This window comes from Anser brachyrhynchus (genome assembly GCF_964034855.1).
Source record: "Anser brachyrhynchus genome assembly, chromosome: 6".
Lineage (NCBI taxonomy): Eukaryota > Metazoa > Chordata > Aves > Anseriformes > Anatidae > Anser > Anser brachyrhynchus.
Genome location: NC_137700.1, coordinates 12465608 through 12482598, shown reverse-complemented (window position 1 = coordinate 12482598; position 16991 = coordinate 12465608). Strand labels below are relative to the sequence as shown.

The following is a 16991-nucleotide window of genomic DNA, read 5'->3' as shown; positions in this document are numbered from 1 at the left end:
CCACCCGCCCCGCTGACTCCTCCGGCTCCCACAGCACCACTCAGGCTCGCCTTGCAGAATGACTAAGCACAGCAAGGTGCCAGAACCAGGCCCTTCCTCTCTTACAGCCTTCAATCTTTTAATTTCATTACCCCAAATGAAGCTACGTGGGGGGGAAGAAGGGGGGCGCCAAAAGCAGCTTTGAAGCTCAGCAGGAGGTCTGGCCTTGCTGCATGCAGTAGGGTGGTTTGACCAAATCTTCTGAGCATCCACTGCAGGGCTATCCTAATGGTTGCAATCCTGCCTCAACACTACTCAAAGGAGTGTATTTGGAGAAGTTGGATCTTATTAGCATGCTTAAAAGACAAGAAAACAAAGGAACTGCACATTAAACTCATGTCCAAGACCAAGCCTCCTTGTGACCTCCACTCCCTTTCTTAGAAGGGAAACCAAAGCACAAAGCATAGAGAAATGATTCTGGAAGCCAGTCAGACACAACTCCAGACCAGCAGAACTAAGGCTCTACTCTCAAGTTGTCCGTGTGGAAAAAAACACACACTTTCAAATACAGATTTCTAAAGGATGACAAAGCTGTGACCTTGCCATTATTACAATACTGTAACAGAATCATATTTGCCCCCTTTAAGTTCGGTATTTTTCTACTCTCATCTACATGAAATGAATTTGAAACATGACAAACTGAAGAAAAACAATCACCCACTGAAAAGCCTACATATTCTGTAAACTAAGACACCATATACTTTAAAGTTCACCAAGTTCACTTTTATTTTGAGCTACAACAGGGAAGGCAGAGGTACTGCATCTTTAGCAAGCACAACAGAAAAACAAATGCAATTTATCTATATTTACATGCAGATTATCTGGTTCATGAATAAACTGTCACGAGTTGAGACACTGGTGAGCTAGCATCATACCTCCGATAACAACTTAAATGGACAAAAAGGCTGTCCACGTGGCCGAGGTGTCATCTCTCATGCCCATTAGAGTGGCCACTCTCATTCTGGGGAAAAAAAAAAACTCACATGGAACTGACAGGATTTAAAAATATTGTGGCCAAAAAGCTGAATTTGGGATCAATTTCAAAATCCAGCTCCAGCTTGTAGTAACAAACCATCTGCCAGCAGAAAAGCTGGACCACCTCTTTCAGCCCCAGCCTGAGGCACTAGATTCAGCAGGGCTCCTGGGCCCAGCTGTGCACCTGATCCAGTGCAGCTGTGCTGCAACCACAGCATGCAACTTTAACAGCCCACCTGATGGAGCATTCACATCTTTCATTCCAGCAAGCAGATTTGAGCAGTTTACCCATGAGTGCCCATGCACCTGTCCTGCAAATCAAAAAATCTTGATCAAGAATAGCACTGCCTCCTTAAATGCTGGTTTTAATGTACAGTTACATTTCCCTTCTGATTTTTTTCTTTAGCCCACTCAGTTCTTTTAAGGCACATAGAAGCTTATTTACTTTGTTCTACACAGCACTGATTTGTCCGATTAAATGCATTGTTAGACTAGTCATCTCAACCAGCTTGATGTCATAGACTCTTGAACTACTGCATCAGCTAAGATTCATGCACTTGCTTATAAGAGTGTCTACCCTCCCACTCAATGTTTTTACATAGCCTGTTCTACAACTACAGCTGCCGCACTTGCTGCACTTACCAAAAGAGTTGTAGTTACACATAATTTACCAGGTCAGCCTGATGATAACTTCTCAGCAGAAGCTTTAGACCATTCACTGAGCAAGCTACCAAGACTACTAATACCTGCAGAAGAACAATTCTTCCAGAAAAAAAAAAAAAATCAATGGAAACCCACAAACTGTATTTCAAGTTCTCAACTTTTTTTGCATCTCTCAAAAAGATTCTCTATGGAAAAGAAAAATCTTTGGAATTTCATCATTAATTTTAAGAGAATACAATCAATATTCGAAAACTTGAAAATTTCTTAGGAAATAAAAAAATGAACTCCTGCAAAAAAGCAGAGACAAATGACTGATAGCATTCCCAATAAAGACAAAATAATTTTAGCTCTTCAAAGACTGTTTACCCAAACATTACTTCATTATTTATTTGCCAGAAAGGAAGAGGTCTAGCACAAACTTAATACATTCAGGGACAACAAAAAAATAATCTGTCCATTTCTCACATCTCTCACACTATCTGTTACTGAATGGATGCTCTTCTACAAAGTGGTTTCTCTGAAAACCAGAACTTCAAAGAACACAGCCAAATACTATTTCTCATACAGCGTTCTGCTACAGATACATGGGAGTTGTGCTATATAAAAAAGGTAAAATAAGGACAGAGCTGGTGGCATGAGGACTTAAGTTATGACACCTGAAGCTATGATAAAAATACTCAAATGATATGGGAAAAAATATTGCTTATGTTCAAACATTTGCTCTATGGCAATACTGTGGACAAGTAACACCACACACCTCTTTTCTGCCCTGTTAGCCACACAAGCCCCTAAGGGCTTAATGCTCCAGTATCACATTAAAACAGTGCACTAGTAAGCAAGTTGTGACAGTAGCAGAGTTCTGTGGTTTCCAACAGCATCCAGACGTTTCAGTCTCAGAATTAACCTAGCCCTCTAATATTTTTATTAGGCTGACTAAAGACAGCAGAAAATTCATGAGTAAGAAGCTCACGAGATTCCTGGCTTTCTTCTTTGAGCAGTGATCCCCTATGCTAAGGATCTTGCTTTGAACAGAAGACTAAGTCAGATGATCTCCAGAAGATCCATTCAAACTAGACTTTTCTACGATTCTAAATTAATTCAGAGTTTTGCCCATCACATATGCGTCTTTCAAAAAGGCTCATTCTTTTTATACTACCAAAGCAGCCAAAATGCACAAAAATGCTAATCCAGTTTACCAGAACTTTGTGGGTTAATCAAGCAAACCACCGAGTCATTATTGACAAGTATGAACAAGATTCTGTTGTCTGTAGCTTACATTCAGACTTTTTCCTCTGAAGTTAATACAGACAGATTTAGTCGTAACTATCTAGATCTTTAATTTTAGGGTCTAGGAAGATGGGGTGGTTTGATGAACAGTGTCAAAAAAATCAGAATTTATATAGTCTGCTCTAGCACAAGTACTGATCTCAGACAAGTCAGGATGAAAAGAATCAATTTTTACTCAACTTAAACAAGATGTTTCAACCACATACCATTATTTGATTCTTACTATCTGACCCTTCTGGCTTTGACAAAAATAGACATATTTAGAGGAGACTATCCAGACTATACAAGCATTTCAGCTCTGAATGAAAACATTTAACCCAAGCTGCTAGCATTGGGCAAAGTCCTTGTATCTGCACTTCATCGTGACTACCTATGCCTTACCATGACTTCAGCTTCCATTACTTCAGGTGTGATCTCCTAATACCTGACCTACGCATTCTGAAAAGAATTTAAAGGTTTAACTGATCAGTACCTTTGCCTTCACCACCCCTCAGAGAATACTATTTCTAATGCAAGGCTATATACTGATCTTTGAACAGCTGCCTTTCCTAAGGTAGGTGTTTTGGTCATCTTGACCATCATACTCATCTAAATCCACACACCTGATTTTGCATTCTTTGAATTAACAGTAAACAAACATTAGAGGCAAGCTAGTCCCTAATCAAGTATTTAAAGATGGCATCAGACAGTTTTGTTGTCCTGGAAGCATAACCTTCAAGATCCTGATTACATTCTAGTGCCCCAGAAATGTGTTAACAACCGGCAACTCCTTCCTTCTCTTCTGCACACTGTACTTATATCTGCACCACTCCAACACAAAGATCAAAGAAGATCTGAAGAGATATATTTGAAGACACTTATTTTAAAAAGGGAAGCAACCTAACATGCTACTTAAGTGCACTTAAAGACAGATTTAACCTTTGCCCAAACACACAACCAGTATTTAATGGCCTCCATCATCCAAAAGACAGAGGCCTTGTCATCAACAGCAGAGACTACTTTGTTTTGACAAATCCTTAAAGCAGATCTTTCCCTTCTGCATAAAAAAGACAATTTTCTCTGCTTCACTCATTTATCTTCAGTCCAATAGTAGGAGAGAAGGAAGACTGAGAAATTAGTATCCATATCATTTTCAATAATAATGACTTTTGTACATGGGTACTTTTGTACAGTTGCTTCTGCAACTTCAGAACACCAGGGACATATACTATAGATCAGCTTCCTGGTTTCAGTTAAAGATTTTAGACAGTTCTTGAATGGAAGTGCAGGAAATTAATGAAATTGAGGTACTCCCAAACTATTTCAGTTTCTACATTTTGTACTCACCCAGAAGACAATGTTGTAGCTGAAGAGCAGGTATTTGTACCAACAGCTGACCTCTGCATTAGAATATCGGTAATAGTGCATCTTCTATAACACAGCGCCTGCATAGAAGAGAAAAAAATTAAAAGAATCAGTCAAAGATTTTAAGAACAAAGGATTTTTTCCAGATCTTTCACTCTGTTAAGAAAGGACTATAGTAACCTATACCACATGTCACTCGGAAGTATGTTCAAAGTCAACTCACAAACTTTTGCTTACCCCAAACTCCTTTTAAGTATTTATTGCTTAATAACTTTATCTTCTTTAAGTGCACTAACATGGTAACAGGGAGGGACACCCAAAAAGGAAACTGGCTATATGACTGCCCTTAGATCTGCATCAGCTTTCTCACTCCCTCAAAGCCATTTTATCTACACAGATAGCTGCCTGGACTTTTGCAAAAAGTCTAAACACACCCTGTGGATTTTACATCCAACACCCCAGAGCTAGCAATCTGTTACAAGTGGTTACCTGGAAAACTTCAGTGTCTATGCTGCTAAATGCAACAGGGAGTTGTATTCCTTTTCGTATTTTAATGTTTCTTTATCAAAACAGTACACCACAAGAGGTTTTATTCTTAAGAACAAAAGCCACACCATCAGACAGCTGATTTGCTCTGCCGAGTTCTGTTTTCATGTTTTGTTATATGTGTGAGAGAGATAAGGTTCAACTGCAATTGTTGCTCAAACATTTCAGAGAACTAAATAAAGCTTTTTGTATTGTAGCTAACCCACTTCTGCAGAAATGCCATGTATAGAAAAACAGAGGACAAGCTCTTAAGATGAAAGCTTGGAAAGACAAAGCACTCACCCACCCAGCCAAGTTTCAGAGAACTGACCACACAACAAGCACTGCCTACAACAGACCTCATGCAGCAGCTCCAGATTTCAACCCTCCGTGCACTTGAGACAAATGTTTTCCTCCCATAAGGCATTTAGGAAATGCCTGCAACAGAAGCAAGCAGAGAGAATTTTCCAAACACCTCATCACTAAGAAACAGACTTCAAGGACTATGCTGACCTGGGCATCCACAGACAGCATGCAAAAACTAAGCCTAGCTAGCAAAGTCTGAAAAAGTGCCATGGAACGGTTAGCTGCAGATCATCACTGCATCCACAGTTATAGGAAGGCAAATACATTTCTTTTAGAAAGCAATCTGTAACTGGGTGTAAAAAAAAAAAATCCCACCAAAAGAGCAGGGAGAGAAACAAATACCCATCAGCTTTGAGAATCCCATTCAACAGAAGCTAAAGTAAGTTCTTCATTGTAAGTACACTACTGATCATTTTCCAGGACAACTATGAATTACTACAATCAGCATCATCTTGGAAGAACTTGTTTTTGAAATCTCATGACAGGCATTTCAAATCTTGCTTTACGCTTTTCCCTGAAGCTAAAGCCACACATACACAGATAGGACACATGACAGACATCTTCCGCCCAGGAAACTATGCACAGGGATCCCAGGTAGACTTTGATTTTCTTTCCAGAGTTCTCCCTGTCCCAGGCTTGGCTTCCACCTGCAATCAGACCAAGTCCTTGCATGGTCTAGACATGTTCGCCTCCTTTTTAACACCAACCAGAAAGTTTCTTGGTGGCCTAACCAGGAGATAGTTATCAGAAATGCAGAAACAGTGCAGAAAATCTAAAGAGAACATTTCAGTAAACACTCCATACTTTTACAAAGTTATGGGAAAAAAAATAACTGGAAAGTCAGGTGACCTGGTACAGCAAGTAAGACTGAAAGATTTGTGCACAATTTCTGCTTTTTCCAACCCAAGACAGCTGCATGTACATAAATTTTCAGATCCTACTGAAAATTGGCAGGTGTTATACTAGTTACACCGATCCACTTGATTGGAAATTGATTAATTTATATATAATAAAGCCAGACATCACCTAAGTAAACTTTAAGATTATGATACCTATGCAGGTTGTTTTAGACACATTATCCACAGGCAATTCTAGACAGCATCTTGAAAGACCCTTCAGCAACAAAATACTCTCTGCTCCCTCTTTCATATAAAACTCCAAGTTTGAAACACCTTGGTTAAGGCACAAAAGTTCTCTTGGTTGAAACGAACGTCACATGAATGCAGAAATATGCACGCTACCAGAAGTGCATTGCACTGGGCAGAGGAGCCCTTGTCCAGCAGTCGGGATGACTGCCTGACAACCTCACCGGAGAGAAGCAAGAGCTCAAAAGAGCCAGCATGTGGTACAGCTCAGATAAGTAATGTTCACAGTCTTAAAATCCTATTGTTATGACAGGAGGGCTGTCTTGAGAAAGCTGTACGGGTTCTGCATCAGTACTTTTTCACCTTTCCTTAAGATGAAACTGGTACTGCTGAATCCCAATTCCTACCTCTCCCTAAATCAATGCTGGGTTCACAGTAGCTGTGAAATATTTTATCCACTCTCTCAGAGCCTCCATGGATTCTCAGGGTAATTAACAGCAACATCCTCAAAAGCTTATCAATTTGTTACTGTTAAAAAAAGAAGCACAAATACAGATGAGGAAGAGAATTTTGGTATCACCATGTTTTTATATCATCATGTACAAGACTACTTGATGTAGCCTTTTAAATTGGAGGACTAGTGAAGAAAGCTTGCTTGAAAGCTACTATAAGAAGTTGAGAAACCTCCATATGAGATGGAATAAAACTGAGTTTAAATAAGATCTAAAACATTTTTTGCCGTGAACAGCTCTAATAAAGAGACTGAATGTGCACAATGAACTACTAAGCTGGTTACAGAGAAACAGCAGAAAGATTAAAGGACATATTGCACATTCTTACATAAACAATACCTGCAAAATTTCTCAGGCTAGAGTATGAAAATTCACTGTTAGAACCTTAGCTTGTTATTTCCATACTACAAAAGTTGAATCCCACTCAGTTTTAATCAAATACTGACAACAAGTTTTGCTGTCCAAAAACTCATCCTATTACTAGTTTTTATGGTCACGGCTTATTTATAACGAAAACCCAACAACTACAAAGAGACACCAGCTAACACACACAACCTTTGTACTTTAATAATGGAAGTGTTACTTTATGGCAGTATGGGCAGTAACTGGAAATTACTTCTCTAAATGTAACCCGGTCACACACATAAGCTGAGTTTTGCAACACACAAGATATAGACAGTTCCATTTCCTCATGCCCTACTTCAACTTCACTTACTGACATTTTCACCCCATCCAGCTTCACAGACAGTATTTATGCATCTTACAATTACAAGACATTGCAAAGAAAACTTGTTTGGACACAACTTTCTTAACATGCTTTTCTAAGCGTGCTACTGAGAGAACACTAGAGAAGGACCAAACAGTTGATTTTCCCAGCTTTGATTCCCTTAGAGTAAGTACATAGCTACATCTCTAGCTCTAAATGGCAACTCATATTTTAACAATCTAGGTTCGTACACTTGAACAAGTCAGCAAGTGTGATGGATCTGGGGAAGAGAGGGAGAAGAGAAGATGCTAGGACACAGCAGCAGAACCTCACTAATCTGAGCCGTGTTCAAGTCTCCGTTTGCCCCAGCACATATCACACAGCATACAGGACACAGCAAAGTGCCTCACATCACTACATTCCTTAAAAACGGGGTTCAGCTACACAAACTAAGAGCCTGAAAGTACAACCTGAAGCAGAAAGGCAAGCACAGCAATTCAGGAACCAAAATACAAGCGCAGTCTGAAGTCTTACTTTCTGTTAGGTTGCCCTCTTTGACACAAACTTGCATCCAATTATTCAAGTCCCAGCTGCAGAGGAACTCCGCACCAGAAGCATCAGAAGTGTCCTTACTGATAAGCACTGTTGCCTGCTTAAGTCATCACTCTGACCAACAACTTGTAACACATCTCTCTGCATTTCCCCATACAACTGTGGAGGCGCCCCAGCCATACCCATCACAGGACTGTCACAGGATGAAAAAGGAAAGTTATTTTTTTTATCTGCTCTTTATTTTCTTAATGCTCTGAAATGGCGGGGGTCCTGTACAACCAGCATGGGTTCTTTGTTGCAAGAAGCTGTTGTAGGACAGCACGTGGTTCCAGAGACAGATGTTTCCTCCTGAAATACCTATACTGAGAGCAGATTTGACTTACTGCTTTTGTTTCTCCACATCCAGAGCCTTTTGGTTCTTCTTGACAGACCACCAAACGCTATATGGAGAAGTATGGTCACTACTGATGTGGGACTGACATTCTGGCATGCGACATCTGAAGTGTAGTTATGTTTGACTGTTTTTTCCCCAACCCTACAAATAAAGAGGCCAAACAACCCACTCAAAGCCACACAGCCACCTTTCCCATGTTTATACTAAAAATGGTTGTGTTTCCTAGTGTAGGAAGCATCTGTTAACAGATAAAAATCTGCTACCTCCATACTTCATGTACTTTGCATCACAGGCTACATAACTATGGTTAGCAATACTACAAACTTGGAAGCTTCAGGCAGTCTGTAGGCAGCACTTACTAGTCACTTTCTCTACTGCATTTCTGACAAAGCAAGGCACTTTGTCTCAGCTGGCAGTTATCACCCACTCATGGCAACAGGAATTTCTAAAAATTAAATATAGAGCACAGCTGCTTTGGTAGAATTTATAACTTTGTTTACAGCTTTAACAAGGAAAAGAAGTTGTTGTTCATCAAGTGAATGCTGCCATTTCAAAAGCATTTCTACACCCACTCTTCCACTCTTACTTTCCAAATGCTAGAGCAGTGACACTCACAGTCTATAGATTTAAATCCTTACAAAACAAAGCTGTGATATATTAAACAATCTCTTGTGGATACGCAAGGAAATCCTCAAAGATACCAATCTAGAACAGGAACAACTGGAACACTAATGTGCATCTCTAAGTCTAGGTCCACAAACTCTTTTGAACCTCAAGAGGCATTATAGCTTTACCACGCAGACCTAAGCCACGCTCATGTTTCAGTTAAAGCCAGTGCTGCCACCGCACCAATTCCTCCTTCCCTGCCCCATCTTACAATCCACAGCCATTCGTCATCCTACTCAGCACAAGGGGACAGTCATACAGCGAATTGCCCAGCAAGTCAACCCCGCAATTTTGTCAAACACGATAAGAAAGCAGAGTTGAGCCTCCCAACCCACCTTGCCAGAGCCACACGGACACCAGCAGTGGACGCAGTCAGGTGGCAGCATGAGGACAAGGCTGGGAGGCCAGAAGCAGTGCCAGCTCCCGAGTGTGCTCAAGGAAATTCAGTACCACTGAAATGCTTTCTACGCCAGCGTCGCAGACAACACAACACAAGGCTAACACATGGAAACGGATGAAGCTGGGGGACACCGTACAGAAGTGAGGCAGGAGAAAAAAAATTTTGTAAGCTGCTGGTCGTTCCCTCCCCAACCCATCATCCACTAATACAAAGTATTGGGTCCACATGAACCTGGTGAAGGAAACGGACACCACCACAAGCACAGCACACAGAGGAGTGGGAAGAATTTTTTACAATATAGCAAGAGATGCACGTTGGCCTATTGCTTCTTTAGGTGTGCCTGCTTAACTCCACTACACCATCAACACCAACTGCCTAACACCAACTGCCTAACAAAAACATTACTTCATTCATTCTGGTCACTGTTATTACAAATAAGCATCATTCTTTTGGAGGTGCTCACTTAATAGTTTTTTGTGGTTGGGTTGTTTGTTTGTTGGCATGCATGCTTGTGAGTGAAGTGGAAAGACAGACATGTCCCTGACCAGGAGCAGCTCAGACTTTCTTTGGGCCTTTCTGAAAAGGGCACAACCAGGAAGCACCTACAGACTGCTCTTTTCAGAGAAACTGACCACAGCAAGTCATAATGATCAGTACAGTATCAGGTGCTGGGTGTCAAATCTTCACGCGTAAGGACTGAGTTTGGGGAACAAAAAGAAGAAAACCTGATTGGATTTACAGCTCTTACACATGTTAATCTGTCTCTGGAATGGGAGATAGCAGCACTTCTGATGATTCAGGAACTCTGTAAGGCTGTGTCATCTTCGTTTAGTAATTTTGTTTCCGAGGAACTCTTACAAGGGCCTCTAAAGGAATACACACTTCTCTTAAGGAGCAAGGGTATATAAGGGTATAGTATATTTATTTCCACTGCAATCCAAAAGAGCAGAGAAACATCTGCTCATTCTTAGAAGAAACCTGAAGATTATTCAGCAAAAAGGTTTTTTTTTTTTTTAATTTTTTTTTAACCTGAAAGACTCATTATGCAAGGCAGACATGGCTAATAGGTTATCCCTCTCTTACTAGAGAAATAATGGCCAGAAACAAATCTTTGAAGTTAATGGAAAATACGACCAAAGCCAGACAGATTTCTCAAAACATCATCTTCTGGGGCTCTTACTTCTGTAGTATGCTGGAGGGTCAAAGTCCTCACACTGTTTGAAGAACATTTCTGGCCCAACTTGTTCCAGCGCAAACTCTACACAACAATCCTCAGAACTGACCCAATCCCCTCTAAGATGGGAAGAGCTTCAGCTTCCAGTGACCAGGCTTTATTCACTGCAGCACAAACTGCAACTTAGGAAAACTTGTAAGGAACAGCTATCAGTGTTCCCAAACCCAAAACAAAGCAGCAGCAATTCAGAAGAGCCCCACAGAAGCTCTACAGACCGCTGACATTATGCACCTGCTTACGGCGAAACCAGCTACTTTTATGTGGACAAGTTGAATCAGAAATACCATGTGAAAGTACTCTGAACTCAGACTGACATTCAGAATACAGACACCTTGAATTCTGAAAATATACACGAGCATTAAGGAATATAATCTGATAACCTCTTCCGAACTGCCCATTTGACTAAAAAGCCACCAAATCTTCAGCACAAAAGCACTGCATTGCACAACTGCAATTCAAGAAGCCATTCAAGCTATTACTCACAGGATATTAGATCTACTTATTTTCTTAACCTAACAAAAATACAGGAAAGGAAGACTTGAAGAGGGCACACAGAATTAGCAGTCACTCCTGCAGCAATCAAAGACCACGAACAGAGGACAAGAGCACTTATAACAATTACTTCTCACAACTCTTCACACAAGCTACCAAAAGATACAGTCAGCTGGTCCTGCTTACACACTAGTCAGATCTTTATTCCCACTTAGCTACAAAAGCTACTAGTAATTCTAAAAAGCAAGCCACACACATGCAAAAACAGCTCCAGAAATTTCACATTTTTTCATTACCAAAAACTAAGCCCTAGTCAGAATGGGAACTAACACCACCACAGAACACAAGCATTGACTATGAAAATTCAATCTGCAAATATTTTCACCTACTGACGCTGAGGAGACAGAGGTACAACTCAACTCTGCCATGTACTGAATTTTACCAGGTTTATGGTATTTCTACTCTGCTGACTTCAGGTTTGCTACAGTAGTAAGTGAACAGATAGAAACTGTCTGCTCCAACGTGCAGCAGCCCTTGACAAGGAACACCAACTACAGTGGCACCTCTGACCCTGCTGAGGAGCAATCTGCTCAGAGTAGCTGACTGCACATAAAGCGTGTATTCTGTATGCTGACTTAAAGCAAGGGACAGCAGGGGAAGCAGAAAGAGAAAGAAACATCACAAGTAAAATGAGTCCAAAAGTCAGTGATTTTCTGAACACAGGCAGGAGAAAGTGAAGGATCTTTTCATAAGCTGTCAGGCCCTCTATTAATATTTGAGAATTGCAAACAACAGCAAGAGTATAAGATTTAGGCTTCACTGACCTTATTTTCTAAAGCACTATGGAATAATCCATGTTCCCATAAGTTAAAACTCAGAGTGATTACTAGGAAAAATTAAATCAACACTAGACACTTACCACAGCTCAATGAATGGCTCATTAACCCCTTGGAAGTGTTTGGAATAATCTTTCATTCCCAAGAAAAAAAAAAAACTATTACAGTTTCACCAGAACAGAAGCTTGCCTGCATGTTGTAACTTTAGCATTTAGAAACAAACCACAAGCTATGGTTGCCTTTTTCACTTCACAGAAAGCTCAGATGTTGGGAAACACACAAGTGTGTCACTCATTCTGACCAGGAGTTTATTCACTTCAGGGAGCAAAGCCTGTCAGAACAAGTAGCCAGAACAACTTTAGCAGACCAAAACCCCTCAGCTGCTTTCTCCCACCTCTTCTGAGCGCAGACATATCCACTCCCTATAACATTAACAGTAGCGGGGCAAAACTCAGTCTCAAATTAAAACCACCATATAATTTGATTTTTTTCCCTTGCAACAGAAGGTTTTGGAGTCTTGCAAAGCAAGCATTTTCGTTGAGGAGCCAAAACTGCCAGCATGAGGAATAATTTTCTTTAGTTATCCAACAGTAGAACATATTCCACAGACACCGCCTGCTCCTTCCCATACCTCCATACAGACCACAAGGCTTCAAGAACAAAACGGGTCCTCCACTTGCTGTACCACTTTATATCATAAGTCACAACTTGGAAAAGACAGGAAGCTGCCAACTTGCTTTGCTGACACATCTGCTCTTTCTTCAGAGGACAACATCCTAAACTTTTAGACATGTTGTGGCTTTCCTCCACTTCAGGAATGCCACTTGTTCTAGCCTCCTGTTACATTTCAGCCAAAAAGGATATCCCTTCATTTTCCTTTTTTTTCCTCCCCCACAGAGAAAAACAGGAGACTGATTATAGTAATACACACTAAAGGAATGACTAGCATATAATTTTTTTTATTCCTAAAAGTATGCCTTGCTTTGGGTATAACATGCAGTCTGTTTATGTCTGCATCATATTCTTAGCCTTTATACTGAATGTTCCTATATATTTTAACAATTTAAACAAGATCTCAAAAAGCAATGAGCTTGCAGAGAAGTGAACACACCTATCTGTGTGATACTAGTTACACTCACCATTTGTTCTGCTTAAGCAATGCTGCGTCCGCATCAGAGACACGATGTGGAGCTGAAGCAACTGAAGACTCAATTTTTCTCCCTTCCCACCCCCATAAGTAACAGTACTCCCGCTTTCAAATCCAGGAGGAACACGCACTCCTAACACACAGCCTCCCAGCACCATGGGATCCACCCTACCTGCGTCTGCAGCCCATTCACACGAAGCTCCCTGACTGTCATTGCCCTCCCCGCATGGCACACAAGCTGCGCTCAGCCCACACTTCGGAGAACCTTGTTTTTAAGTGCCAACCAGGATGATCGCAGGCTTGGGGAGCACAGGAAAAAATAGCTCTTTGTGGCCACGCAGACAGCTCAACAATGGTACAGTAATTGTTCTGCCTACCAACTGACTTTCTGGGAAAGAAAGGCACTTGTGTGACTTTCAGAACAGGACTAGCATGCGAACCTCTACGCAGGAAAATATTAGAGAAGTGACAAAACAACATTCAAACACCTTGTCAGCCTAACCACTGTCAGCTCTTCAGGAGACCACGTGGCTCAGCCCAAAGAAGCAAATGCTTCAGGAGATGTGGCAGATAGGTTTGCATAGCACCCTGCACACGCTACCACAAGGCAAGGAGAAAGAAGAAAGACCAAAGCTGCTCCAGGCTGCTAAGCCAGGGCTTGAAATGCTCCAGCCCTTCCCCCAGTAGCCAGTGCTCGCACAGGGTCATGAGAAACCGTCAATTGTTTGCTGGAAGACTCGCGTCCTCCCCAGGGGAAGGAGGAAAAACAAGCTCTGCACCTCGTGAGGGGCTCGCCAAGAACAACATGGTGTAGCAGAGATCACGGCAACAGAGGCTACGCAGCCATGCTGTCGGCGCTCTGTCACGCACAGACTTTGTTCTCTGCAAGCAGCAAATGGCAAAGACACCAGCACAGTGAGAAGGTGCAGAAGTGAGACACAACAGCCTCACCTGGGCCTTTAATCAAAGGAGAAAACAGATACCTCTAGGGGAAAAAAAAAGTAAGAACACAGGAAACTGCCATCTTAACATGCTGACAGCACTGCTGCTTACACAAGCAGCCCAGAGGAAAAAGAAGCACTAAAGACACCTTCCCTTCCCGTTTGTCCCAGCTGGACAAATCTTACAGTTGAACTCCCTCCTGCCCTGCAGAAGCAAATCGCTGCTGTGACCACTTTGTCCAAATACCCTTCACAGTCTCACACCTTGCAAAGTCACCTCATGCTCTTCTGGGGGTCGTCTCACTAATTCCCTATCTATTAGTTTCAAATCACACAACTTTTTAAGCAAGCCTTCTTCCTCTACAGGCTGGCCACGCAGACATACTGAAATAACAGGCAGGGTGAAAAGCTTTTCTGTTTCGTACCCTTTGTTATATATAGCTTTACCACTGTGTTCATTTTCATAACACCAAGCACTTCCCTGAGTACCATTTAATAACAAATTGTTGGGGGGGGGGGGGGGGCAGGGGGAGGAAATGAGTATCAAGGCCATGAGCTCCTTATCCTGGCAATCAGATGCCTGCTGTCATGAAAGTGACCGAAGTCCAACAACTCTGATGTCTTCCTTCAGATGTAAGTTACCTGAGGCTGCTCCCTTTACTCTCTGTTCAGGGGTTCCCAGATACCAGAATACATGTCACAGCACGGATTTTATATCCCAAAGCAAGGGCAGCCAACCCTTGCTACGCAGAACAAAACACTTTTTGAAATATTAAAATTTTCAGCTGCCTCTAAACACTGTGCTTCACTCTGCTTCCTGCAGCTGCTGCCACACTTAGAAAATGCTTTCCAGACAGATACAAATATCAAATATTTAATCTCTGGGCAACAAAACAAAAACCTTTAGAACAGGAAGACTGCTGGAAAGGGCTTTTGGGTGACAGGAACAAATTTGGTTTTGTAAACTACCAACTTGTCTGAAACAATCAAGCCAAATTAAAAACACATGAAAGCCAAAAGCTCACATTCACAAATGCTCAGCAAGCACCGTTAGCACCAAAGAAGAACTCCAACCCCATCCCGGGGCTTCAGCACAGGTTTTCAGAACGAAGACTCCTTGTTCAATTTGTTAGAACTGCCTGCTCTCAACACTGAGAGTGCACAGCTTCTTGCAATACCAGGGAAATCTGGTGAATGCGTGCCTACCCCACAGAATGAGAGGTAGCAAGGCCCTACCTTTCTTATGCCTTTGCCTTGGACATTCAGCTTCACAATGAAGATAGCCCCAGAACTTTCAGGTTTTGCACAGGCTGCTGTAAAGACAGGTACGCAGAAATAGCTCTAAGAAAATACATAAGACGACATTCCAGATAAGAACAGAAATCCACACATATCATGTATGAGGTTTACTAAAAGGAAAAGGAAAAACTGCTGTTTCTTTGCTCCCCAAAAGGAAGAGAGACAGGAAACGCTGAAACAGAACAAGTGCTGGTCCTCACTTCCAACCAAGGGCTGAGGCACAATTTGAGCCACGTAGGACATTTCCTCTTGCATTCAGCACATTTTATTTTCCTTTACTCCAAGTTTTCTGCAACAGATGATAACAGAACTCGAGAGGCGGTGTTCTGCCCAGTCTTTCACAATCTTCTTTCAAAGAAGGCTTCATTTCCAAGATTTGCGCAAACAAGGTCAGCAAAAGCCTGGTCATTCAATTCAGTAGTTTCAACTGCAAACAATGGAATCCCTTATCCTGTCAATATCGAGGATCACTATTTTCTGCAGGTTAAATCCTTTCTCTGTAATCCCCACCTGTGACATGCCTAAAATAGCAGAATTAACCCAACAACAATTTTTCAACTCACTGACCATACTGAAGACAGCTTTTGTTCAGTCATCCAGAGAAGCTGTTTTACAATGCAAAAAACTAAGACACAAGACCTTCAATTATATTTAATTACACAGTGGCTGTTTCAAAATGAAGTTGTGTGAACCTACAACACTTAAGGTTTTTTCCTCCCTCCTTTTCCTGAGCTAAGATCTGCTAAGCTAAAATCATATTTCAGTCATTTTGAGGGGACCTACACTATAAAACTTTAAAACCCCCACAAAACAAACCTCAATCTGCTTTACTCTGAAGATCTCCCACATTGCTTTTAACATTTCCTTGACTGGATGCTTTTGGCTGAGCATGAGCCAAAGGACAAAGGACAAGGACATGGCTCCTGCCCGAGCAGCGCTGGGGCTGGAAGGCTGCAGCAGTACCCTCCAGCAACACAACACCACTACAGCTCCAGAAGAGCCCTAAATTTTGGGGTCACGTAATACCAGGGAGAAAGACTCCTCTTTTGGAGGTATCATCAGGAGCCACCTGGAAGAGAACTGTTCCTCAGTTCCTTCACCTGCTCTTCCCACAGCAGCATTCCGCAATATTTATGCCAAACTAAAGAAAACTCATTTGTGCATTTGATTTATTGTTGGTACAGTGGAAAAGCTTAACAAAGGCACACAACAACCATAGTACATTCATAGATTTTGTGAATTGGACTGTTAGTAGCCTTGAAAATATACCACAGATGCCAAAATACAAAAAGTACAGAGGCCTCTTCTACCAGGAATGGGACGTTTTGACCCAGGAAGCCACAGTGCAAAGCAGCATGGCACAAAAAGCCCACAAGTAAAAACATTCTTGAATCACATGTGAGCTAGGCATAAGAGTCTCCTTTGTCTCATGTCTGAAGCTCACATATTTCACCATACCCCACCCAAGTGGATTTTTTTTTTTTTAAATCGCATAGAGCACAGATCAGACAAAGAACACCAGATTTCA

General features: G+C 41.5%; 1 protein-coding gene across 5 annotated transcripts in view; it reads right to left on the bottom strand.

Annotated features, from left to right (window-relative positions):
- TSPAN14 (tetraspanin 14) overlaps positions 1-16991 on the bottom strand; it is a 40254-nt gene that overhangs the window by 20714 nt on the left and 2549 nt on the right. For 3 of the 5 annotated variants that reach the window (XM_080596419.1, XM_080596420.1, XM_080596416.1), the window contains exon 2: positions 4291-4388. In XM_080596419.1, the coding sequence (XP_080452545.1) occupies positions 4291-4371 (81 nt within the window). In that variant the 5' untranslated portion in view covers positions 4372-4388. Of the gene's footprint in view, positions 1-4290; positions 4389-15400; positions 15478-16991 lie in introns of all 5 variants that reach the window. The other 2 variants (XM_080596417.1, XM_080596418.1) reach the window with 2 other exon arrangements.